This window comes from Thunnus maccoyii, chromosome 17 (genome assembly GCF_910596095.1).
Source record: "Thunnus maccoyii chromosome 17, fThuMac1.1, whole genome shotgun sequence".
NCBI lineage: Eukaryota > Metazoa > Chordata > Actinopteri > Scombriformes > Scombridae > Thunnus > Thunnus maccoyii.
Window position 1 is genome coordinate 20274403 of NC_056549.1, and position 26468 is coordinate 20300870.

Below are 26468 nucleotides of genomic sequence, written 5' to 3' on the forward strand. Positions count from 1 at the left end.
AACTACAGCTTTCACTGCTGCCACTCCTCATTCAACTGTACAACGTCACGTATTTGTTTTCACATGTCACATGTTCAGGGAACCGCGCTCTTTACGATTTGATTGGTTTAAAAAGTTTTCAGTTTTGTAATTCTCCGCTTGTGATTGGTCGTTAGAGGTGTCTGTTAATGACGTAGACCTGTCAGGCTCTGCTGTCCACCGAACAGTCAAGCGGACAGACGTCGACAGAGCGGCGGTACTGGGAGTGTTTTATGGCACAGCTGCCTACTCAGCACGACGTTAGATGTGTTGTATGTAAAAATACCGCGTCGTTTTAGAGGTCGGGAGAACGTACGCACTGCTGTACATTCAGCGAGGAATGTAGCTAAGACAAAGTCACTCGGCTAACTTTTAAGTGCTAAACAGCCGTCGAGCAAAATTGAACTTCATCGATCGCGGATAGTTCGTCTGAAAATACACTCAGCGGAAGTCAAACTGGGATTAAAACCAGTGCTTGGACTTGGACTTTTTACAGAGAACTACCGAAATGCATGGGGCAACTATCTTTTCTAACTTTTCTTTCTCCACGGTGGTGAAAACGGTTGTGTCGTAGTGGCATACATTAGCTAATTTTAGCACGCTAGCTAGGAGCATTTAGCTGCCAGCCCAACAGTAAGTTACAGCAGTTTGCTACTAACTGTCTGAAGGACTTTACATCTCATTCAACTTTGTTATGACAATGTCGTTCCTACATTTTGCAACAGGTAGACCTTTTGCAAGCACGACGACGCAGCAAAAAACATCAGAAATTTAGAAACTTCGCCGATATTTGTTGTATGTTGGTGACTCCAGGTTGTACTGCGGGCAATGACATGAGTTGTAGTTTGGCTTTTTGGTTCGTGTTTTGAAGATTGTTCCCGTGTTTCTGAAAACAAAGTCACCCTAATGATGCAGTGTTTGGAAACCGTCTAACCCCCGCTACCGACCGACCATGTTGGATCATACAGAATAACACCAGAGTCGGAGAGGAGACGAGCTTCAAGTCGCGCAGTTTGCTCCATATTTTTGTGCTCATGCGAACAGTAGGAACACACAAGGAAACATTTCTTTTGGCCTAGGGATACAATCGCTTGTCTGAAGTCTTCGTCAGTTTATGCATCAAAATGTCGGCCATCTCTGCATCCGAGAAAGTGGACGGGTTTACGAGAAAGTCCATGAGGAAGGCCCAGAAACAGAGAAAATCCCAAGGCTCGTCTCAGTATCGCACACAGAGCGCTCCAGTTGAGCTTTCACCGCTGCCGCAACTCAAAGGTAAGAGGATGATGGAGTCCGCCGCTATTAGGCTGTTATTCATGACTAGTGTGTTATGTCCACTGCCAGATCATTCTGTATACAGCCTTTTAGCAGAGATGCAGCATCATAAAATCAAGTGACAATTTGTGCAAAACATTTCTACAGTTTATATACAGTACAGGCCCACTTTGTTTAAACTTGCTGGATAGGGAAACACAGTGGCACCTCTCCAACCATTACTTTCTAAATTATATGCTTGGTTTCTTCTACACAAGCAGCTTGGAGGAGTTGACTTGGGGGGGAAAAAGTGCATTACACCAGTCTTGTTTTCTTACCACAAAGTTGTGTTAACAACTGTTCATCTTCTCTTGCATAACTGTTGCTTTGTGCTTTCTTCCAAGTTAGAAGTTGTTTCACTGAAACTTAATTGGAGCAGTTGAGGCTCAATTGACATGCACAGGCACATTCAGAGAGTGATGTTGAAGAAGGGGTTAAGTGGGATTTATGCTTCCACTTCAAGGAGTTGTGGAGGCGCCATATCATTCAGAGCTCCATATATCCTCCAGAGGTGTTTCTGGAGCTGATAAGCGCCTCCACAAAGACTAGACTTTTGATTGGTCAGATTGTATTTTCTCACATATCTTTATGGTGTTAGGGGTTGTTGATAGTGAAGACAATATTGAGAAAGTTGAAGGCTCACTAATCACCTGTTCTCAAAGGCATGACAGATTTAGATTTTGTTATCTAGCAAAGCTATCTACATTGAAAACATATGCTAAATTATAAAACAAGTGGTTTACTGGTACAGATAAATAAATAAGCATAAATCTGGTTTAACATATGCCCATTTATTCCCATATTATATCCAAATAATCCCAGCAAGTCTGAGAATTTGAACTTGTAACTTCCAGGTCACAAGCCTGATTCTCCAAAACATTAGGATACCGAATCAAACTTATAACTCTACAGCTGAATTCTGCAAAACACTTCACACAACGCAAAGGTACCTTGTAAGTAAGTGTCACTATGCCGCAACCGAGAAAATGAGAACTACCTGTTGCATTTGATTTGTTAGTTTTTGTAGTTTGATGTCTTTAGGGGCTCATCTGTAGCCTGTAGTGTTGTGTGTGTCCTTGTCATTGTGTAATGAGTGTATGTCAGTGGCAACTAGCTATCATCGCTGAAGAAACTACCTTCGAGTCATGTATAAGAGAATAGAGGACGGCAAAAATGCATTAAGTGAAATGTGAGACTGTGGGAAAATATGGGTGGCCAGTATCAAACCTCGGAGTGTCTGTTATTAGTCGATGCAGAACTCTGTGTTGTTGTTAGGGATTTGTATGTGGGGTGGAGGTCTAGTAGGATTTTTGGGAGCAGCTGTAGTTCTGCTCTTCCCAAAAATGAGAAGTCACAGATTTAATACATCAGACCGGCACATCTGGGAACTTTGGCTTGCAACATGTCCCCGCCTCTTTTTGGAGGAAAACAAATAACACTCTTTAATGTAAAATATCAGTACAAAACCAAACCAATAGAAAACCACCAGAATTAAATTAGTTTATAAATGACCCAAAGATACTACGTCAAGTAAACATATATCCACTCAGCCTGCCATAGAACGTGCAAGAATCGAAAAGATTAATTTGATCCATCTTCAGCTTCCCAGCATCAAACTCTATGGCCAGAGGTGTCCTACTCGATAACTAACAGCAGTCAACATCAGACAACCATATCATACTGCAGTTACATAGTGTTTCTGTAGTGGTGACAAAAAGTAAAAAAAATGTACATATTAGTTTGTACTGCTATTTTACATTAAAATCTATGGCGAGTGTCATATGTTCCCCCCCCCCAAAAGGGCCAGTCTGATGTATATTCATTTGTTGAATAGTGTTGGATTTCTGATATTTTCTTAAGCACAGATGACACATATAAACATTTTAATATTCGTACAAATTCAGATGTTATGTTAATTCTCTATATATTTTGTGCTTGGATGTTCTAGGCTAAAACAAACTCTACCCATTCAGTTTATTTCAACACAGAAATAAATTGCAGCATTGACCACAATGTAGCAGCTTCAGTTGATTATAATAGACGCACTCTGTTGCGGCCATGCTGCGACAAACGTCTCGCACTGCTCGGTGTATTTTGGCTGTCAGATTCACGCTGGTCGGCTGTGGTCTTCTCGGCTTGCCACTGGGTGTGCAGCGCTAGCTTCTTCTTCTTCTTTTTCCGTTTTATGGTGGGGTGGCAACCAGTGTCATGGTGCATTAACGCCACCTACCATTTTGGAATGTGAACCAGAGTTACCCCCACAAACAAACACAGCGCCATCTTCTCACTAAACTTTTGGGGGTTGGAAGCCCCAGACGCGGCGCCTGGGGCGGGTCTGGATGTGACATCAGTGACCAATTTGGTTGGACAGGAGCATATCAACTGACCGGTCGACCGGGAGACTACAGCCCTAATAGATAACAAAAGGTCCATTCAGTCCATTTTTTTTGTTTTGACATAGACAATAGTGTCTATAAGCTCAAATTAGAAATACAGAATGTTATTGTGATCCATATTAAAAACACAAATAATATGAAGACTTTACACCAAACAGCCACAATCATGACTTATATTTATTTATTTATTAAATTCAAAATGGTGTTATGAGATATAATGACAAATTCACAATTTGCTCAAACTTATTGTGCAGGCAAGCCTCAACAACCTACTAACAGTGTTTATGTTACAGAGGAAAAGGCAGAGCTGAAGTAAGAAGGACTTGCCTGGTCAGGTAGTAGGAACTTTTAGGCGTGATGCAACTTCTCATGATGCTGCAAACAAAATATGTCATAACTGAGTTGGTGTTAAAGATGACTGCTATCAGACAGTTCCTGCAGAGCGGATTTACATTTATGAAGGACTGCATAAAGTTTAGTGTCTAATATATTATTTTTAATCTTATCTGCAGGTAGCAAATAGTAAAAAGCAGAAAGCAGATAGTAAACACAGGCACAGTTTTCCAGCAAGACTTTGAAACACAACACAAAACCAGAGCATTGCACCACAGCAGCATCCAAAATTGACTTGAACAGCATGGCAGCAACTATCCTGTTGACAAGTGTGAAAGTGACAGCCAAATTATCCCCCTTTTTTGCACTAAAAGCTTGAGGGTCCTCAGAGATTTGTGCCTTGTCATGGTCCTCTCCAGGTGTAAAATTTGTATTTTTACTTTTTTTGATATTCTGTGCAGATACACAATTTTAGGTGTCCCATTGAAATTTAGACAAACTAGAATAAATATCATAATAGCAACATCTTTTACTGGCTTTGAAAATGATCAGTTCGTTGGCATCACATGTATCAACCAGGTATTGAGTCAGATCCCTTGGCATCTGTGGTGAAACGGTGGATTAAACGATTTAAGGCAATTTTTCCATTGACAGACAATGAAGTAGTTCAGTTTGCTAATGAGTTGGTTTGCAAGTTAGGAGGAAGGACAGCCAACTTGAAAGTAGCACATTAAGTGGCCCGTTAATGTACTTGGCATGAATGTATCCGCGAGTTCTTTGTTCTTTTAGCAGTTTTTTCTGCTAAACACAAAAGAAAAAAAAATTACCCTTTTGCCAGCAAAATCAACTGATCTCTCAGAATTCAAGTACAATGTTATTCATATTGATGTCACGTATGAAGAAGGCTTTCAAAAGAGCCTCACACAGTCACAAATGAATAAGTGTTATTATTGGCAGAGCTGGAAAGCTTTTACTGTAAAGGAGCTGCCACCACATGATGTACATAGAAGTAAATAGTGGCAGAGGGCAAACTGATCACTAAAAGTCAGACAAACTTTGAAGCACATGATAATTAGATGGAAGTATGATAATGAGCAAATTTTATAATGCCATTATCTGATACAAATTTGAGAGATTTTAGGAATAAATGAGCATGCTAACATCATGCCAATAACCTTGTTGTGCCAAACACTTCATACAGTAGGTAGTTCCCTCAGTCCATTTGTATGATTCTGACTCGTAACTCTAAACTAGAAACTCAAGAACCTGTAACATAGACAGATTACTGTGATGCTGCATAGTTTGGACTCTAGTTTTGAGGAACACTGAATGTGCCCTTCTCTGCTCAAATGAAAAATCACTAGTACTGTTTTGGATTAGAGTCTTGTGTCTCACAAAAAATGGATACACAGGATTGCTATTTTCTCCAGTGACAGTGGAACACAGTTGTGAATGAAGGAGGATGTTAAGATTGAGTTCAGTTGTCCCGATCAGTGTAAATCCTCGTCTATTCATGCCCTTTAGTATGTGCACCTACTTCCTGCCAGACACAGCAGAAATGCTTGCTCTTGCAGACTTGGTGAACATAACCTGATAAGTGGTCAGACACAAGTAATCACTTTCAACAATCAAGTGCACCTGCAGAGCAGCCGTCCTGTACTAAACTTATATAACAGCTACATGAGTCTCATGTTGTGCTTGTAAGACTCGTGTTTTAATGCGGTCATTCATCATCTGTGATGTGACAACTTTAGATTTCCGCACAGTCTCTCCTGATTGGTTACTGCCAGCGCTGCCAGCTGAAGAGTCGATCACACTGGATGGTAGAGACACTGATATGCGTCGGTTTAAACAGGAGTTTAGCTGACTTCACTGCTTTTAACACTAAACCACTGAATTGAAACACTGTCCTCTGTTTCCATCAGTTATGTATTTAGATCATTTAGAGACAAGACTCTAAAAGTTTACAGCCTGTCATGCTGTATTACTCTATGTATAATGACGTGGCTAAAAAATAAAAAGGCAGCGGTTCGACTGACAAAATTGAGTGGACTCGGGGGCTTCTCGACTGATGGCATCCTACAATTTACACAGTTGCCGAAAACACAACAGCAGCAGGTGAACAATGTTAACATGCAACAGTAGACCTTTTTATATCAGTGTAAACCAAGCATCTTAACAAGGTTTCCCAAATTGGGGATAAATGCTAACTGGCTTACTTTGACTGAGTTAAGATTTTCAATTCACCAACACTATTCCTCTTTACTTGAGTAACTAGCCTAAGAAAGGAAATGTCTGTAGCCAGCATGTTTCAGGTCATGAAAGACAGTACACCGCAAAGATGCTTCTTTCCTCCTGCAGTGGAGAGGTTGGAGTGCTTCTAGCTCCTGTTGTGTGATAGACACTGAAAAGATGAGTCACTCAGAGACCAACATTGTTGCCATGGCAGCCAGAAGCCTTGAGAGGAAGCCAGGGAAATGGTTTACTTTCCAAATACAGACTGCTTCATTTAGGTTGATATTTCTGTCACTGGAGTGAAATTTTGGGCTCAGCCATGATTTCAGACTAGACCTAAGCTTACGTTAGAGCTGTGTGGTGGTTAATATCAACAGCCAGACTGTGTTCGTATCAGTCAAAAAGTAAATTGATTTTAATTCCATGACATGTTCCCACGCAGAAAGTCAAGCTTTGTTGTTCTGTTGTGCATGAGTTCTGTTTTGCTCTGCTCGTATTCTGTGCCAAAGAGGATATATTTTTCCTACACCTTAATTTATTACACCCACTAAGCCATCAACTTGGCTTCTATCCATTCATGTCTGTTCAGTGTAAAATATAAAACCCTGGTTCACCACATTAAACATTTTCACTTGGCAGGAAAAACACAGGTGGAACTGATAACATTAACAATGGCTCAGTTCCATTCGAGTGTCCAAGGAAGCCATGATAGTGAACCATCATGTACTGTACCAGAGTCTTGAATGTGTAAAAACTAAATGGGATTCAGCTATGATTAACGTTATTAAGAGGACCTATAGTATGTATATATATATATATATATATTTCCAGCTCTAAATTTTTATTTTTGGACTCCACTGGAGTAACTTTGCACGATTCACAGTTCAAAGAACCTTAAGGCCCTCCTCCCGATCAGCCCTCTCTGTTCTGATTGGCCAGCTTTCCGGAAACCTGCTGAGGGGCAGCCGCATCAGAGTCGCGTTAAATGACCGCCGATGGAAACCAAACATTTCCTGGTTCACTGATTCGAAGCTTTTAAATGGACATATTTGAAGCCCTTTGTTCAGTGGATCAGTTAGAATAAATGCAGGGAGGAATAGTACAAGCAGAAACGGCCACAGTGATGATGATGTTTGATGAAGAGCTGCAGATGACCAGCACACCTCCAACAGGTAAACAACTTATTGTACTTTGCAGTGCTGTGTAATGGAGTCATGGCTTGTCATGACTACCCCCAGAACAATGGAAAAATGCCATAATGTTAGCCGAGCAGTGAACTGGCGTGCCGAGCGTGGAGCAGATGACCATATAAAGAAATCCATCACGAGCTGACGTCGGCTCAGGCTGAAGGTAGAAAGAAATGTTGGAAACTGAGCGTCCAAAGCAGTCTGAAGCTGTTGCTTTTTACTATTACCTCTACTTTTACCTCATTGTTTGACACGTCAGCCATTTTTAACATGAACAACCGACATTGTAACATTATACTATATATGACTGAAAATAAGGAAAAGCATAATAGGTTCCCTTTAATTTCACCTGTGCTTTTCCTGCTTTGACATGTAAAAAGCAATAGCAAGTAACCCTCAAGTTACTGAAAATTCACACTCAACCATATGGGAGTCAAGCACTCATTGCTGTCCTCCTTATAACAAAATTAGCTGCTCCTGATGATTGATGCCAACATCAAACCACAACATTTTCCACCACCAGAACCAAGAGCCAGATGAGTAAAAAGCTGCTCAGACTCATGACTAAAACTGTGTGTGCATATTCATACTAAAAATGGGCATACATGCACTGGCCTGATTTCCACTCCAAGTTAGCTGTGAATTGACATAGACATGCCCTCAATCATCCACTGTTAGTATATCAATACCTCTGCCCGCCCCACCACTTGTTAGACCTGTCAATGGAAAAACGGCAAAAATGTAGCGATGGTGTCACAACAGCAAGGTTCCTCACAGCAGCTGTCATTATGTGTGAGAATTACGCATGGCTTTTGCTATTTAAAGCGCCCTAATCATTAATTCATCACAAAATAATCTGCAGATTAATCGGTAATGAAAGTATGCACCTTTGGCATTTTACAGATCGCTGTGTAGACTGAAAAAAGCACACAATCAATTAAGTTGGGTGACGACCTGCACAAACAATGTTTTATTATTTAGATTCCATTTATTACCTCATTTGTCATCTCCACCTTAACATAAATCACAAAATGGGAACATTCTCAAAACATATTGTGCTTTTATGAATTTTCTAGCTGAGAATTGGCGTTATGTATGTTTATTTATTGGTCTTTGACAACCAGATGGAGTCACCAGAATCTAGTATCTTTTTTTTTTTTTTTGCATTATACATAGGGTCAAATAGTCTCCCCTGATTGAACTATAGCTTTAGTCCAGAAACGTATTTTATATAAACATACAGCTGATTTCAGTTGCTTATATTATGTTGCTTAGGTCTCATTTATCTTAGTGTTGACTGTGCCTTAGTTTTGAGTTTTAGATATTTTAATAACATGGCATTGCAATGGCTGTTCATGAAAAAAATATTCACTGTATTGACCTATTGATTGGCAAGTGTGTGTGTGTGTGCCACATGGTCTGTTTCCATCATGTCTGCCAGCAGATGGCAAATCGATACATAATTTTCTGGGAAACAAAGGGACAAGGCTTTTGTGTTGCACTGCGATGATGTTCTTGTTTCTGTTGCTGTCAGTGTCATAATTATGGCCTCAGGCAGGTTAGGGTTTGCTTTTGTATAAAACTGCTGCCTCAACTTTATTTTGTGCTAGCAGTCTGCTTGCTGAAGACATGGGTTGTGTGAAGCTGTGTTCCCATAATGACCAGCTGCGAGTAGGGCTGGGCGGTTTTACATAATACATTTATATCATGGAATGGATGGTAAAGATGTATATCGCAGTGAATAATTTTCCCCTCATAATTTCAGTTTGAATTTTAAATGCAGTACAGAAAATCTGGGAAGTTTTTACTCTCTTGAGAGAAAGTTAAAGTATTCTCAGCTACCTTAAGTACTTTGTGGAAGTTGAGAGCTTTTCATAGTGTGCAGCTAACTTTGTGTGTGTGTTTGCTTGCTGTTCTCTACACTTTCTGAATGACTTATGGATTTTATGTTAGGTGATATTTGCAGCTTGGTATTCAAAGTCATCTCTCACACCAGTTTTGATGGCAACTGTGTGTTTATGCAGATGAACAGATACAGCATGTGTCATGTCTTTCAACCACTGGCTCTTCTTAGGAGGATAATAACTAGTCAGTGACTTAGGCACGAATGTCTTCATAGTGGTTTTTCTTTCCCCACCACAGCTAGAGATACTTGTGTCAGAGGCGAGGCTCATTATCAAACATGCTTTATGCTTGCAGAAATGTTTCCTCATTTGTCCTGCCTCTGTAGCTCTGCCTGACTCCATCTCTTCACCAACCTTTTATTAGCATGCAAATACATACGTATGTTTTAGCTTAAAAAGTAAACGTGCACTCACTGGTTAACATGCAGTAAGTTGCACAGATGCTCACGTTGCACTTTATCTCATTTACTCTACTGGAGTAAATGCTATAGCACAGTCCATATACCTCTAACAGAGTGTCATTTATACTGGTTATACCATCAATGTGAAGCTGTCACTTTCAGCAAATAACAGTCATTTACAGCTCAAAGCTCTTGCAACTCAGCAAGTGTGCTCCACACTGACTCTTTATGAACAAATAATAACTACTACCATCTTTTAAAGTGAGATGTACCAATTTTCAGTCTTTCTTTTGATAGCTACATACAGTATGGTTTGGCAAAAAGTAGCCCATGTTTTTTTGTGTTGTCTTCAGACACCCAGCATCAGTTCAGTGCCAGTTGATTAATCAATTGGTCAGTAAGCCAACTATTTTGAGTCATTTTAAGAGAAAATGATCTAATTCCAGCTTCTTCCAATGTGAATATTTTCTGATTTCTTTAGACTTCTATGATAGTAAACTGAATATCTTTGGGTTGAGGGCTGTTGGTTGGGACCAAAGAAGACATTTGAGGACGTCACCTTAGGCTTTGAGAAACAGTGATTGTCATTTTTCACCATTTTCAGACATTTCAGTGTTTATAGTTATCATAGAAGTATGAGCGCCACTGCTAAAATTTCACACGATCATTAATATCAATGGGCTACCAATGATTTTCACTTTCACACTGCGTGCAAGCATGATAACACCCTACGTTACTGTGGAATTGCTTTGAGTCATCCTCCTCCTCCTTATTTTTCAAACACATGAAAGGTACTGTTATAAGAGTAGCGTAGCTCCTTTAAGGAATAGGTCGGTGTGTAATTTGTGTGCATAACGAGTGTGTGGTTAAGCAAGTGGAGAGAGTGGGCAGCAGAAAAGTGACGGTGAATGCGAGAGGAGCAAGGGAAAAGGTTAGCAGTAAATTGTCAATCTGGCACTAAATTTACAGTATAGATTACAGTGTTTCAGTTAATAAATGCTGCAGCTTCTCAAGACCAAGAAAAGTCTTGTCTGTTGTTTCCCCAACTGCTGGAAAAGTGAATGGGGTTAGCCCTGAAGTTAGCGACAATGGATTAGCCTAACCTGACCTTTTAAAGTGGATCAGCTATTCTCATTTTAGCGTCAATCTCAGCGCTCCTAAACAGAGAATGGAGAAATGTCTAGCTGCTGAGCCTCCTGAGTTTTGCTCAGCACCCTGCCACCACCTCCACCCCCTTATCTTTCTCAGCCACTGTAACACATGCTCAAGTTTCAGTGTAACTCATAGAGGTAATGTGATTAAAACAGCACTAGTTTCTCTGAGACAGGCTGGAACACTGTTCATAGTACAACAGTATAAAGTCAAAATACAATCAAACCCCTTAAGAGTTTGATTCCTTTATTTGATTTATTTGACATATCAAAACAAATATATATAAAAATGTCATACACTGTGACAAATACATATTCATGTAGAATGAGGATAACATGATAAAGTTAAAAGATAACCTATTTCCATTGTGGTCCTCTTTTCCAAGGGCTCTTCTCCCTTTCATGTTTCAGTCATCCTTCAACAGAGAAAACAGCTCTAGCTTTCTTCCTTTGTGCTTGTGTGGTTTTTATGTCCATCTTTAAATGAACATCAGATACTGTTTTTTTGTGTTGGATGGCCTCGTAACCGGACACTAGTTTAGGTTTTGTTCTGAGGTTATGTGTAACAGGGGAACAAGGGTCATTGTACTGAACATCAGTTAGATTATTTATAATGTGATTTTTATCATATAAATATCAGAAAAATACACTCAGTACTGTCTTGTTATATTAAATTCAGTCTTATGACCCACTCTTTTGAAAATGATACAGGTTACTTTCTCAGTTAGACCTCTGGCAGTTATGTGCACACAGACCTTTTTGTTCTACTACCTTCTAGCAAACCTAAGAGAGAAAGCTAACAAAGTGTTTATTGGCAATAACAGGCAAAGAAAAAGCTGCTTTACTTTTGCTTTTTTTTATTTGTATAAATGCCTTGTTGTGTTTTTATTCACGGCTATACTTTTAAAAAAAATACTTTTGGCGACATACCTCCAAGCTGAAATTGTAACATGTCTTTAAAACTAAATTAAGATGCTAATTTATGTAACTGTGCTTCAATTTTAAAGTCTTTTCTTGGTCTATTTGCAGTTCTCATTTTGGTTCATACCTTTGCATTTGACCCGCATTGCTTGGGCTTTGTCTCTACTCAGAGGTCAAATCATACAATGAGCAGTAAATTTACTTTTAATATTATAATATTTTCTTCACTTCTCTCTCTCATTTTATCTTTGTAGTTTACAATAAAAATGTTCTAGTGACTCTTTAACCTGCTTTTTGGGTACTGTTGTGACATATTGTGCCAGCAGTGTTTTAATGGGCAGCCTAAACAAACGTGAAGATGCATCTCTGAATCAGATTGTACGTACAGTACCATCTCATCCAACCAGTTCAGCAGCTGCAGTATGACCTACATGGCATCACTCCTGTCATGCATTAATAGTCACATTTAGCACAGTAGACTGTCACTTCTGTTTTTTTTGTTTTGTTTTGTTTTGTTTTTACAACTCACCAGTCATATCCTGTACATGTTGAAGCATTTCACATATCTCACAAGTCAAGGTTGTGATAGTAGGAAGATCTTTTTCCTGTGTCTCATTTTTCCCCTTCTCTTAGTTTGTAGGGCTGTGTGGCCGAATAATAGACAGGAAATGCAATCCTAACCAGTGCAGACAATACTGGGACCTTTTTTTTATAGGAGCACCTGCAGATGTAGCACACAAGGACTTTTACTGTCATCTCCTACTGTGAATTGTTAGTGCTTCCCCGGAAGTTACTGCCAAATGTGGGACCATTTAAGTTTAACCAGTTTTGTATCATTATGTTTTTGGGTTGTCTATACGTACATACATCCAATTTTCTTTCATATATCTCAGGAATGCCCAGAGGGAATTTCATTACATCTGACACAAACGTCCACTTGGACTCAAGGATAAACTGATTAGAATTTAGTGGTCAAAAGTCAAGGTCACTGTGACCTCACAAAACACGTCTTTGGCCATAACTCAAGAATCCATATGCCGATTATGACAAAGTTTCACAAAAATGTCTAAAAGGATAACATGATGAAATGATGACATTTTGTATCCAAAAGGTCAAAGGTTAGCTCCACCGTGACATCATAATGTTCTGCAAAAACACTTTTCTAGCCATTATTCAACGCCATAACTCAAGAACAGAAGGGGAGATTGTGACCATGTTTCACATTTGGTTGGATACTGAATTGGTGACACTAATCTTGAGTTCCCATCTTCAAACTGTGGTGATTGTATAAATCTTCTGTGCTGCCAGGTCGAAGATGTGTGTGAAGCAAAAATTTGTTTCATCAGAATCAGCTTCATTGGCCAAGCATGTGAACACATACAAGGAAAATACACGTAATACCTTTTTTATTAAATTCCTTCAAAGTGTTCAATACAAATATTATATGAGTCTGGACAGACATGGATTCTAGTTTTTACATTAAATGTAATTTTTATTTTTAGACTTTTTCAAAGAAGGAGGGTTTTTAAAGTGTCTCAAATAAAGGAAAGCACCCCAAATAAAGTAAAATATACTTAAGTAGAAATTATTATTAGCACTACACTTGCTGAAAATACAGTCATGGGACTTTTTATTTTTGCCTGGATTGAGCCTCCCAAGTAGATCTTGCTCTTAGGCTGCATACAGTGGGAAGGTCTCTTTTACTGGTTTGACAGGCCCCAACCTAAAGCATTGTCCTTACGTTCACCTTAACCACCGATAACCTTAAATATTTAATTGCTTGAGCCTGTTGTGAACATGGAAAAATCTCTTTGTCCTCCTTTTAAACCACCATGGTTTCAGAAACAACTCTTCTAATTATTTTTTTTCCACAAGCTGAAGTGCACTAGATTTAAATAATTAAACATATTTTAGCAGCAGTTATTGGGCTATAGCTTATTTGTGGATTATAAAAATATTAACGTGTGCTTGTTACAACACTGGGCAGGTTGTATAAGCAACATGAAGTAAATATGTGGCAGGTAGTTCGGGAGCAAATCTAACTAATCCCCTAAATGTGGAGTCCTATGTGACAAAGACTGTGCAGGACTAAGCTGTCACTGTTCAGAGGTCACCTGACCTGCATACTTCTCTTCAGTTTGTTTTGGTTTCTTTCTGCTTGGTATAGTTCTGTGAAATGTTGATGGGCACCAAAAGGGCAGGTATTTATGTGAAGGAGTTTTGACGTGGTGAGCTTAGGTTTCCTTAGGTATAATATAAATATGTTTGTTGTATATTTAACTGTGAATAGGTCAAGACCCCTAGTGTTTCTACCATCATGTTCATTATTATTTTTCCATGTTCACACTACAAATCTGTCCTTACAGTTGTGCCAGCACATTAGTCAGACACACGGCTCAGACAGTCAGATAAACCTATGTAAAGAGTCTTAATAGTAAGATTTAATACATTCCCTCACAGTTTGCCAAGAGGATTATATAACGAAACAATAGTTTCCATCTTTATAACCACATTTTGGATTGAAAAGAGATATCAAGTGCCGTAGCTGAAGAACAGCAGTAATCAAAATGCAAATATAGGTCAGACACTTTGCTCTAGCTGCACAATATCAAGCTGTTATAATACTGGAAAATATGTTTTTGTACATTTAATGTCTGTTCCTAATACAACAGCATGTTATTATTTTTAAAAATGAAGCATTTTATTATCGTGAATTAATCTTTCAACATGAATCATTATACTTACCTGTTTGTGTTCATAAAAAGCAGCTTGATCGTCACTATTGCACTGTGTGAGTGCTGCATTTCTATTTTACATGACCGTTTCCTTCTGCCGCGGTGTATGGCAGCTATTCATCCAAGACACAACACGCCAGTCATCGGGGCAATGAAACATGGGATGCCAACATGGAAAGTGGTTGCATAACTGCAGTCATCTTCAGACTACAGCAATCAAACGTTCACTATTGCATTCTGTTCACATGTATGTTTCATCGATGATGAGAACACACTGATGATATTTGAATGTTCTGTTGAGCTACTGTTTTGAACATTTTAACATCTTTGAACAAATGGAATAGCATTGTTTTCTTAGTTATAAATCTGCCACCCTGCGTGTCACACTGTGTATCTAGATTTATCTTTATGCTTTTGTAATATACAAAGACGCCTGCCTACGGGGCACAGAGTTTGGCTGACGATCAACTCAAAGAGGAGTCTTGGTTCCAAATTTCTTCCTTTTTAAATTGATGGATTCTGGGAAATTTGGCCTGATTTTTTTTTCATACTTTCTCAGGTCTACTGAGAGTTCCTTAGACTTAATGGCCTCGTTTTTTGTTTTTCTGACATTAATTGTGAACTGTAGGACCTTATTTAGACATATTTGGCCTTTATAAATCATGTCCAATAAAATACATCTCTCCTCACATAAAAATGTCTGCTGTTTGTTGTTGCATATGAGCATGCAACCATGGGCCTCAAACACATTGGCGCAACAATAGCCAATGTTTACATTTTCTGAAACTTTCTGGAAAAAACACTAAATTATTTTTTAGAGGAACGTCATCATCATTCTTGTCTTCGTGACTGTTTTATTGGCTGTGTTATCGCATTAATGCTTCAGTCCTTAGCCTCACATGTTCTGTCAGGCCACTATTTATACTAAACCTTGCTCTGTTAAAATAAGAGAAGTTAAGGGTTAAGCATAACTTGCACCGGCCAATGAATTCCATTTTTGAGTGGAAGTTTCTCAGCAGGAGTCAAACATAATGTATTCATTAGACTTGGAAAGCTGTACAACTGGAGGCCCATGGGCACCTGTCCACTCAACCAAGATTAATATCTGTGTATGAATGGGTACAAGATATTCCAAGTTCCAAGCATCCTGGTATATATAAGCTCCATGTGCACAAATGTCAATCACTGGATGTAATTATGAACTCTGTGCTGGAAGGGATCTTTCCCTCATGGAATATTGAACATTTTCAACCCACCACTCGCTGCACGTTATGCAATTTAATGCACAATACTTCCGCTTTGACTTATCTCACCATAGCTGTTTGCAATACTGTTATCTGTTTTCCATCCCTGTCTGCACACGCATCTCAAAATGGTTTCAATGAGTTTCCAAAGATGATCGGTCACAAGTAACATTACACTTTTAAACTGAATTTGGAGTCTCATAGCAAATGCTCTGTGTTCATGAATTATATCTTTATTAAACCATTAATGCATTTGCATTGCAGCCACCATGAGTCTCCAGAACAGCTTCAGTGCTCCTTGACATGGATTTCTTGTTTTGATGATGATCGTGGAGAGTGATGACATTCAAAATCCCCTATAGGTGTTCAACTCTGTTGGCCATAATGTGATTTACATAATTTTCATACTCATCATGCTATTCAGTGACCCCACCCACCCCCTCCATACACTGTATAGATGCATTTTCTGCTGTTTTACTACGCATTTATTAATTTTTCCCTTTAATTTGTCACTTGTCTGTTTGTGGTTAGTTTAATGATTAACATCACATTTTCATCAAATTGTCTTTGCAGTGCTGTGGTTTTAGAGCTAAGATCATATTTCCTGTTTTTGTCACCCAATCAGGTTTATGTTCTTTGTTATACAGTACATGTGGCTGGGAAACCACATGCATCACTTCAGGCAATACTGTATAATCACAATAACATTTTGAATAAATTGTTTATTTTGTAAAAATAACTGTTGTGTCTAAGCGCAGATATTACTGCAAATTAGTGTTGTTATATTACTTTTGCAACAAAGAACATTCCTTCATATTCAGGGGAGAACTTAATTTCAGCATATGAACAAACCTTGGTTCATTTCAGCAAATCTTCTGCATGTGCAATCATAGGATTTGGAAATAGCAACAGCATTGTGCAGCCTGCCAGACTTGCTTTGTTCTGCAAGTACGGTACTTAACAAACCCCAACGTAGCATTTGTCTTGTAATAATAAACCAATGTGGTATTCACCCATTTACACTTGGCTGAAAAATTGTGACCAACATGAAATGGAACGTAGCAAATATAATGACCGAATAGTTTGTGCAACATTTGTTTTGCACATGACAGCATTCGGCAGCATCTAGTGTTGTTGCTAAATACTAAGCAGATGAGCTGCTCTGTGTCCTTAGTATCAAGGTTTTTGAACAGAACACGCTGCTGCATATTTTAGGACTTAGTGTGGTCATTTCTTGTTGGAATTTACTCCACAAATGGTGACATGCTTGAACCCTGTATATTAACCCACAGAGTTTGAAAATGTTATTACCACTCACAAAATTGTGCAAAAAATGTAACATTTCCTGTAAATCCAGTTTTATTACATTTGATTAGGAAATTTTAAAAAATATTTGGGGGGCAACTTTTGCCCTGACTGTCTAAATTTACAAAATTTTGGGGGCACTTTAGAAAATTGTAACTAGTGCATAAAGTTGCTGTTTTTAATGTGAAATGAGCCCAGTAATTACCAGCTTGTGCCGACACGAGTAAATAAATACTATTGCTGATCCAAAGAGAAGTGTGTGTATGTGTACAGAATATCATCTGTATGTGTGAAAGAAAGCAGGAGACAGTTCTAAATATTTAGGCTTTTATTCATCTCCTAATAGCCTTTGTATATGTATAATGCATTAGTTTATAGATTGATTGAAAACTTCATCACAATCTTTCAGATGTACTAGTTTATGGTCTTTTTGAAACATCCTCTTTAGAAACTGTTGAAGGTCTATTAATATATTTGAGGAAATTAAAGACAGTGTTTCACAACTAAATGTGAACTAGTGACCTTACAAACAACAACATTAACAGAAGCGAATTCAAGTGACAACACTGCAAACTGCTAAAGTAATACCCATTAAACAATAGACTATTCAATAAGTCAGTCACCAGCAATCAGCCATACTTCATGGCCTACTTGAGTAGATTCATATTATATATGGGTTTCACTGTCAGTCAGATTCTGTGTCATCCATTTCCATTGCTGCTTCATGCAGCTTTATTGCTGGGTGCCTTTGTTTTTTTTTCCACTTTTAAACTAACTCCGCCAATCTTGGGGGCAATTTTTGCCCTTCAATCACAGTTTTAAGGGTCATTCTGAGATTTCTTGGGGCATTTTTGTCCCCTGTTAATTTCCAAAGCTGAATGTTATGGAACGGCATGTGTTAATTGTTGTATTTGGGAGAAGTGATGAATCTTTAGTCTGTCATTTGAGGTCATGCTATAATCTTTAAGATATCCAAATGGTCATTCGTAAAGTCATCAATTGTAAAAACTCTAATCCAGGGCTCTTTTAGTTACAGTACTACAGTGATTGCCTCCCAAAGGAGACATATAGTAGTTAAGCTACAAAACCAAAATCCTGCAGAGATCAAGAGACACAGTGAAGAAATTTTTTTAATTATTTACCAAGCAACTCAAAGGACACTAAGGAATAATTATACATCCCATGTTATCTATCTGTCCATGTGTTAATGAAATTGTGTGTTACTGCATCCAGATAATCATATAACTGATTCCTAAAGCTTTGTGTAAGCTACACCAGTCAGAATATTCAGTACAAGATTACTTTTGTTAATGTTATGTCTCATCTTACTTCTAAGCTAGCTAAGTTGTAATTAAATAAAATATAAAATAGCTCTGGCACCTTGATAAAACTGGGATTTCTGTCTGTTCTCTTAAAGGATTGGGCTGATTGGCTGAAAAATTTCAAACCGGTTTGATATTAAGCCAAGTAGACTTCCATCCAATCTGACTTCTTTTTGCAGCCAGTGGAGTCGCCCCCTGATGGCCATTAAAAAGAATGCAGGTTTAAGGTACTTCTGCATTGGCTTCACTTTTCAGACCGGGAGCTACCCACTTGCACATGACTCCGCCGCTCTGAGCGGAACATAATGAGAGCCCATGAATGAGAGCATAGTCGCACCACAGTCAGGACAACTGAGTGACACATTGTGTTTTAATTTCTCACAACAACCATTCAATTTAATTTTCCTTCCTGTGCTACAGTACTGAGTAGTCATAGTGTTTCTGGTTTAACAGCCGGAGCATAGCATGGCTATGCTAACGATGCTAGCCATGCTAACTAGCTGCTAGCCACCATGCAGGCTGGTTAAATGATCCCTCGCGTCCCTTTGTATGTGGACGTTGTTTTCAAAATACAAGCTGCTTTCAGACTGCTGGAAGCAGTCCAGCTGGGTGTATCCGGGTTATCAGTGAGATCTGCACCGTAAGCCCACGTCAGCCTACCTCCTCCTGCTCGTCATAGGTGTCTAGCTGGGTGGACAGCAGCAGCCGACCCTGTCAGTGTTGGAGCAGAATGAGATGCCTAGATGTCTCATAATGGCAAATGCCGGTACAGTCAGTTCACATAAAATCAAACCGGTTTAAGCTCGTACACCGTACCGGCAAAACCGGAAACTGACCCAACCCTACTCTCAAATGCTTTCTTGCTCTCTTTGTTCTTTTACATAGCTTCATAGTTGAAATGGAAATATTTCCCTTCTTTTCTAAGCACCCTGAGGAATTTGTGCACTAATGCATCTGTATCTGCAAGGCAAAAATAGCTTCACATTGGGAAAAGCATCAACATGTCAGGCTGTATCTAACAGGCCCAGCCATCTCTCCTCCCAGGAGAATAAAGACAATTCCCCTGTAAAGAAATACAATAATGTTCTTCACATACTCCCTGGTTACTCAGATAGCTCATAGAAAACACATTCTGAATATGTTAAATCCCAGCCTGAGTGTTGCCTCTGTTAATTTCATGAAACCACAAGGGAGGCTAAGTTTGCCATCTTATGCATGACCATGACTTATAATAAAAGAACTGTGCAGCTTTCTTTAGAGAGGAAAATATCTCTAAAATCTGAAATAGAGAAGAGTTTTCCCTAGACTTAAGGTGCAGACAGAATACTATATTGCTCTGTGTTGAAGGTTCAAACTCATCATTTCCATTGGCACAGATATGCACTTCCTTTTTTCAAGGTATCTATCATAAATGGATAGAAAAAACACTGAAAATTTCCCTCCAGCATGCCTGACACTCAGCTCTACACAAATCTACTGTACGCCTATTTATACACTTACAGCAAGAAATATGAGCTACTTGTATGTCATGTTAACACCAGCACAGACCGCAGGGGTATTATGGTCCCTTTTCCTCTCTTGTTCCAGTTTGGTATTCAGTCTGCCCTTTGAATATGGAATCCTTTGAGATTTGATACTTTGGAAAATTGGCATTAAGGCAAAAGTAGTGGGTTGACAAGTAAGCCTGGTGTAGTTACACTCAGATATTGAGTTTACTCAGAGCAGCAGCCAGTGATCTGACCCATAGAGTTCAGTTGCGTAAGTACTTCATCAACTGTCAACACCACTGGAACATTTTCACTAGGTGTGAAACGTATTGTGAATTTGTTTGGCTGCGCTTGACTGTGCATTGTCACATGCCACACCGTTTTCTGAAATAATGCCTGTTCAGTTGCATAGTATCAACTGAACAGGCATTAATTCAGTTTGCTTGTTTGCTGATGGTCTCAAGACACTTTAACGTCTGACTTCAAGACTCCCTGTAGCACTAGAATGTGAATGCACAAGCAGTAACATAAATCAATACTTCCTGAGTGTCGCAAGCTATTGTGAGTACATTGAGAACCGCTTCCCAACGGGTGAGTTCACACCATGTGCTTATGCAAGCTCTGGTAAAGATGGGAAAAAAATAACTAATAAACAAAGAAAAGGGTATTATATTTAAGTCCCCCTCCAGTCAAAAATGTGATCACTGAAAATCTGAGTTCAAGGCGTGTACATATGAGTGCGATTTTAGGATAATACCACTTGTTTGTAAGCCAATCATGTTCCAGTGTACAGCTTAGGCAAGTGTGATGTTGAAACGTCCAGCACACATACAAGGAGAATGGACTTTTTTTAGAGTGAGACATCTTTGAAATGAACAATATTTGCTTATTCATTGATTCTGGCTTTTTTCATTTTCTGGGACGTTTACTAGCAGTGTCAATATATGTCAATGTCAACAAGTGCTGTGGACTTTGGGGGTACCTGGTTCTTGAGGTGTTGTATGTTGTAAATCAGACCTGCAGTGTTGGTGCACTTAGCTGTGTGTTCCTGCTACCATTACAGAGAGTCCTGTGTCCACAGCGATGAGCTGCTGCTGTGCTGGAACAGAACATCACTGTACAGTGTGTCACCGCATTTCTGGACGGCTTCCAGATGCTGTTTATAGCTTAGCTGGGGTCAAGTTTGACAGCCCTAATAACCCTGAACGCACTCACCGTCTAATCCATAAAAGGCTTTACAATCAAAGCCGAGAATGACTGGGCTGCCTCTGTGTGGCAAAATGCAACGGTGTTATTTTGTCTGTCTGCCTGCCTCAGCAGTTAAGTTAGAAATGTAATATTATGCAATAAACTAGATATTTAGAGGTTGTTTTGTCATTGATTTAAATTGTCTGGGAATGTCAAAAACAAAAATCAATGCTCGTGCAATGCAATATCAAAACGTACTAATGTACATGTCATACTATTTTATTCTGCACAACCAAGTTGCTCCACTTCTGTTTCCGTAGAGCTTTATATTATGCTCTCTAGTTTATATCAGCAATGGCTCAATGTCTTTCCTTCTTTCTTTTGTGTGATTCCAGATGCCCCCTCCGCAGAGCAGCAGGAACTGTTCACCCAGAAACTCCAGCAGTGCTGCATGCTTTTTGACTTCCTGGACTCAGTGATAGACCTGAAGAGCAAGGAGATCAAGAGGGCCACACTCAACGAGCTAGTGGACTATGTTTCCACCAACAGAGGGGTGCTGGTGGAATCTACGTACCCAGAGATCACCAATATGGTGAGAATACATGTTTACAGTGCTTCAAGTTCTCCAAAAGTTCTAGCAGGTGGCCATTTTAGATTTAGAAGTGAACATGTGTGAAAAGCCCACAGCAACAAGAGATTTCAACAGGAGTTTTTGTGTAGGCTGAATTTTATCTTCAAAAGTGCTAAGTTATGTTCTTTTAACAATGTTTATTATCAAACAGCAGGGAGAGCTCCTCTCTGAGGCACCGTGTAACGTCCTGTGCACTTGAGCAGGATTAAAAAATGGAGGCTGATCGTGTGTCTAGACAGGGTGTGTCATGTCAGCAGCACGTGAGGTACACGTTACCTTGTTAACCCAAAACCCCTGATCACACTGCTCCCATTTAAGCATTGAAGTCCACAGCTTAAACACAGAAAGTTGAGTTGATTTAAAATCCCCTTGTCTGTTTCTCTCCTCTCTCACACTCTTTCTCTCACTTATTGTATTGTCTCCACATACTGTACATGTGGAGCAGAGTTAATGAAAGTAAAGTCAAGACGGATTTAAAATTAAAAACTGTACAGACTGAATATTTGTCTGTCACCGTTTTCTCAATGTTCTCTCCAAAACTTGATTTTTAGAGTAAAAAGTGCCGTCTTTTACCTTTTCTGATGTTGTTTACTTGTGGTAGCTGCGCCGACACAGAGAGTAGAGGAGATAAAGGCAGAGAGCCAAAAATCCCCACTCAAGCTCATCACCAAACCCACTGTGTAAAACTAATCCACAGATTTAACACTTAGACCGATCTCTAACCTCCGGTAAAATCTGACTAACCTACACTAATGCCAGTGACTAGCACTTTAGACTAGCTGTGTAACGGAACGTAGTTGATCTGTGACCCGTAAGGATCGCCTTCCACGGTTCGGCATGCATGTGAACCACAGATTAATTGCAAAAGTTAATGTCTCATTGGAGACAACGTTAACAAATAGCTGTAGCTAAAAGTCATGGACAGACAGCACGTCGCTAACAGGGATTTTGAAGAGCAACGACCAAACCAGCATCTAACTGGTCTGAAGTGACATCTGCAGGTATGTTAACATGATGTTTAACCTGCTGCAGCTGAGCAGCTAGTTAGCTATCTAGCTGCTAACTGACATTAGCGGTCCACTTCTCCCCGGCAAATGTTTGTTTGGTGGCTTGTTCAACAAGCTCAGCTGCAGGACAAGACGTGTGTTCATCTTTGTGATTCGTCATCAAGTTTTGATGATGTGGACACAGGCTGTTTTTTCATTTACTACCATGTTCAAAGGAGGAAGATATATTGCCTCACATTTTAATTTAACTATTGAGTATTGAATAATTTATATATTTTAAGATTTATTTAAGATAGAAAGTTCCTTGCTGAAAGTGTTTTACAGATTAAATGGAAACCAAAGTTATATTTATCTCCCTTTTTTTTGCTGATCCGAAAAATTATCCAATCCGTGTGTGAAAACCACGATACGATCTGAACTGTGAGTTTTGTGAGCTGTCACACACCTACTCAAGACTTCTTGTGGCTATTCCACAACAAAACCTTGTCTTTACCAAAAATATTTATACATTCGACCTCTTGTTTCTGTGGGTTTTTCTGTTTTGTTTTTTTTGGTCAAATCCCCAGAAACTGCACTGTTCTGTTGTGCTATTTTGGCCTAATAGCCACAGTTTGAACTTCAGGTCACATAATGCACTCAAGCACAGAGAAATACTCCTCTGTGCACATCCATTTTGACAGAAGAAAAACACACTTATTCTAGTGAGGCACTGCCTCACAGGCAGTTATCAAAGAAAGAATAGGAAAGTTACAGTCATAACTCTGATACAGTCATTTATTTCAAACAAACTGCCCTCTTCATGATAAAATACATTTTAAATCGTGCGTGGAAAAATAAATGTATAACATCAAAAATGACCTGTCATTTTAAGTTAATATTACTGTCAGAAGTTGAAAGACGTTGGAACTAACAAAAGTAAAGTAAATACTGGCATTTTTAGGATTCTGGAAAGAAGTTGTGCACTGATTATGCACAGGAAATCATCCAAACTGTAATTTGTTCATTTAAATAACATATTACCTGGAGATATACTGTACACTCACCAGAGAGGTCAAAGCGCAGGTGAAGGTCAGTGTCTAGTCATTGGCTGTTGGAGGAATCTTGTTACCAGACTTGTCTGTTTAACAACCGATCCAAACCCCTGTAAAAGCATCTTTGGCCGATATGGCATAGATCTGTGTTCATGTAGCAGGTGCCCTGAGCAGCCTAGTTCCCTACTACAGTACAATAATGACTCATGTGCAACATTTAGAACACAACAGTCTGTACTGTAGTCAGTGCTGCAGTGATTCACTCCACACTGCAGATTATCATGGTGGATACGGATGAACGCATCCAGCGCTGAGTCAAGGAGGTTTCAAAATTATTGATGGACTCTAATAATCCATGTCATACCTTACAAATATTGATTTAGGACTCAGTTAAGACTGTTGTCACTCAGCTGTTATTCATTACTTTGTGAAAGTGAGAGTTGTGCAGTTGATGGATGAGATGGATGCATGAAAAACATGACTTGGACAGGAAGAGGAGAAAAAAGTTACTCATTCGTTTTCACTGCCTAAATTTTCATTAAACATAAATTCAGAAGCTTGTTTCGTTGACATGTCCCTGCTCTAATTAGGAGAGCGGTTATGATTTTACATTTTTTGTATAAAACATAGAGCTGCAACAATTAGTCAAGCATCAAAAAATATTGTTCAAGCAAAAATGCCCAAATTCGATGGTTTCGTCCTCTCAAATGTGAAGATTTGATTTTTTTTTTTTTCCTTGTCATATATGACAGTTAATTGAATATCTTAACATTTTCGTCTGACAAAGCAAGCAAATTAAAGTCCTCATCGTGGCCTCTGAGAAATTGTGAATGCCATTTTTTTCCACTATTTCATGGACTACACGATTGATCAACTAATTAAGAAATTAATCAGTAGATTAAACATGCAGTCACAAATAACAGCACTTTTGTGCAGCTGTGCTAAATACTGGTTTCTGGATTCATTTGTCTTAAGAAACACGTGTGCATTTCAACAGGTGTCCAATTATGGTGATCAAGAAATAAATCATTTCCAAAAAGACAAAAAGTCCTAAACAGGCACACTGCTTTAGATGTAGTAAAAAATGCAAAAATAACAAAAAACAAACACAATTTTGTGCAGAAATGTTCTGACTGACAGTGTAAGGTAGTCCTCGATACTCCTGCCATGGTTTGGTTACTCTAAGCAGGAAGGCAGTGTAAACATGGAATAGGAGGGTAAATATGGAGTTGACAGCCAACAGTGTCAACCTGCTTACACTTAGTCAGTGTTTAAACTGATGCAACATCAGTGTTTAAAGTACATTATGTATTAGTAACAAACTGTGCCCTGTTATTGTGTTGGTCGCACCCTTAAAGCAACCAAAAACTCAGCAAGGACATCAATTTGATTTCAAGTGGACAGTCAAGAGAGTTATGGCGGCTTTCAGTTATAGCTAGTAATGACACCAGACTTTAAATAAATACCATCTCTCCACCTTCACTTTGTTAGGGTTGGTTAAGCCCTAAAGCTTTGCAAACAACCAAAGTGGCAACGTGGGTAACACCATATTGGTTTAACTGCATGATATACTGACAGATTGCAATCAAAATTAGACTATATATAAACAAAAGAAACACAAGATGGGTCTGAATTTCCTTTTTTTTTTTTTAACCATCATGTCGTTTTGAGTTGTTCAAAATGTCAGAATTTTCACATCTGTAGAGCAGTATAGTAGATTTCCCCTAAATATAAACATCGGACTGTAAAACAGTTCATATAAACCTCCATAGTAGCAAATACAAGATGGATATTTTGTGCTTTCTCTGCATCATGGCATGATAAATTGCTTAATGTTTGAACACAGGCAGTAAATGTTGCAGCAATTCATCGTACATCAGCATTCCAAAGTAATAAAAGTATACAATCATACTTATATATCACACTAGTCACAAGCAAGAAATATAATCTTAAGTTATTTTGCGGTTAATTATAAAAACCTGAATAAGTTATTTTCTGTGTGTTTAATTGAGGTAAACAGTAAGCTTTTGATCTAAAGCAACTAAATTTAATTTTTACACGTTTCCTCATCATGTTGGGAAAGTAAAAGAAGTGTGTGACTAAGTGAAAAAACAAAAAATAAGATGGACTTTTTCATCACGGCTATTCAGAGACAACTCCAAACTGATTCTAAGGCAATTATATCACTTTTCGGTTAGATTATTGATTGATATTAGGCTATTGATTCTTATTAGCAGAGATAAATCAGCAAGTCATACATACACTGGATGACCATCAGAGCTCCTGGGCAATTCATTAGCAGCTTGTTAGCTAAATCAGTGGGAACACATAACTCTGGCTGGTCCATGAGTATCGTCAGGGACTGTCTTCATCATCTCACTTCTCCAGTGCAATGAGAGAGCAGAGGGACATGGGTCCAGCTCAAGAGAAAGCCCATCTCAGAGCCAAGTGTCTGTATTACAGACATGGTTCTGAATGAGGTTAGACAAATAACAGCTGCACTTTCAGAAAGCTGGGTTGATAATAGCTCTCCCAGATACTCCATGCTTGGCATCACATGATAATGAAGAGGTGAGCGTTTAAAGTGCAGCCCATTATTCTGCTGCAGAGAGGACCGCTTTGATCACTGAGGTTGCTAGGAGTACAAACAGCTAGGTTTCT

The 26468-nt window shown here is 38.9% G+C and overlaps 1 protein-coding gene across 1 annotated transcript in view; it reads left to right on the forward strand.

The window, feature by feature from the left end:
- Nucleotides 1–170: 170 nt before the first annotated feature.
- Nucleotides 171–26468, forward strand: part of ppp2r5a (protein phosphatase 2, regulatory subunit B', alpha isoform) — a 44801-nt gene continuing 18503 nt past the window's right edge. The window contains exons 1-2 of the mRNA XM_042390472.1: nucleotides 171–1290; nucleotides 21534–21730. Coding sequence (XP_042246406.1) covers nucleotides 1143–1290; nucleotides 21534–21730 — 345 coding nt within the window. The 5' untranslated portion in view covers nucleotides 171–1142. The remainder of the gene's footprint in view (nucleotides 1291–21533; nucleotides 21731–26468) is intronic.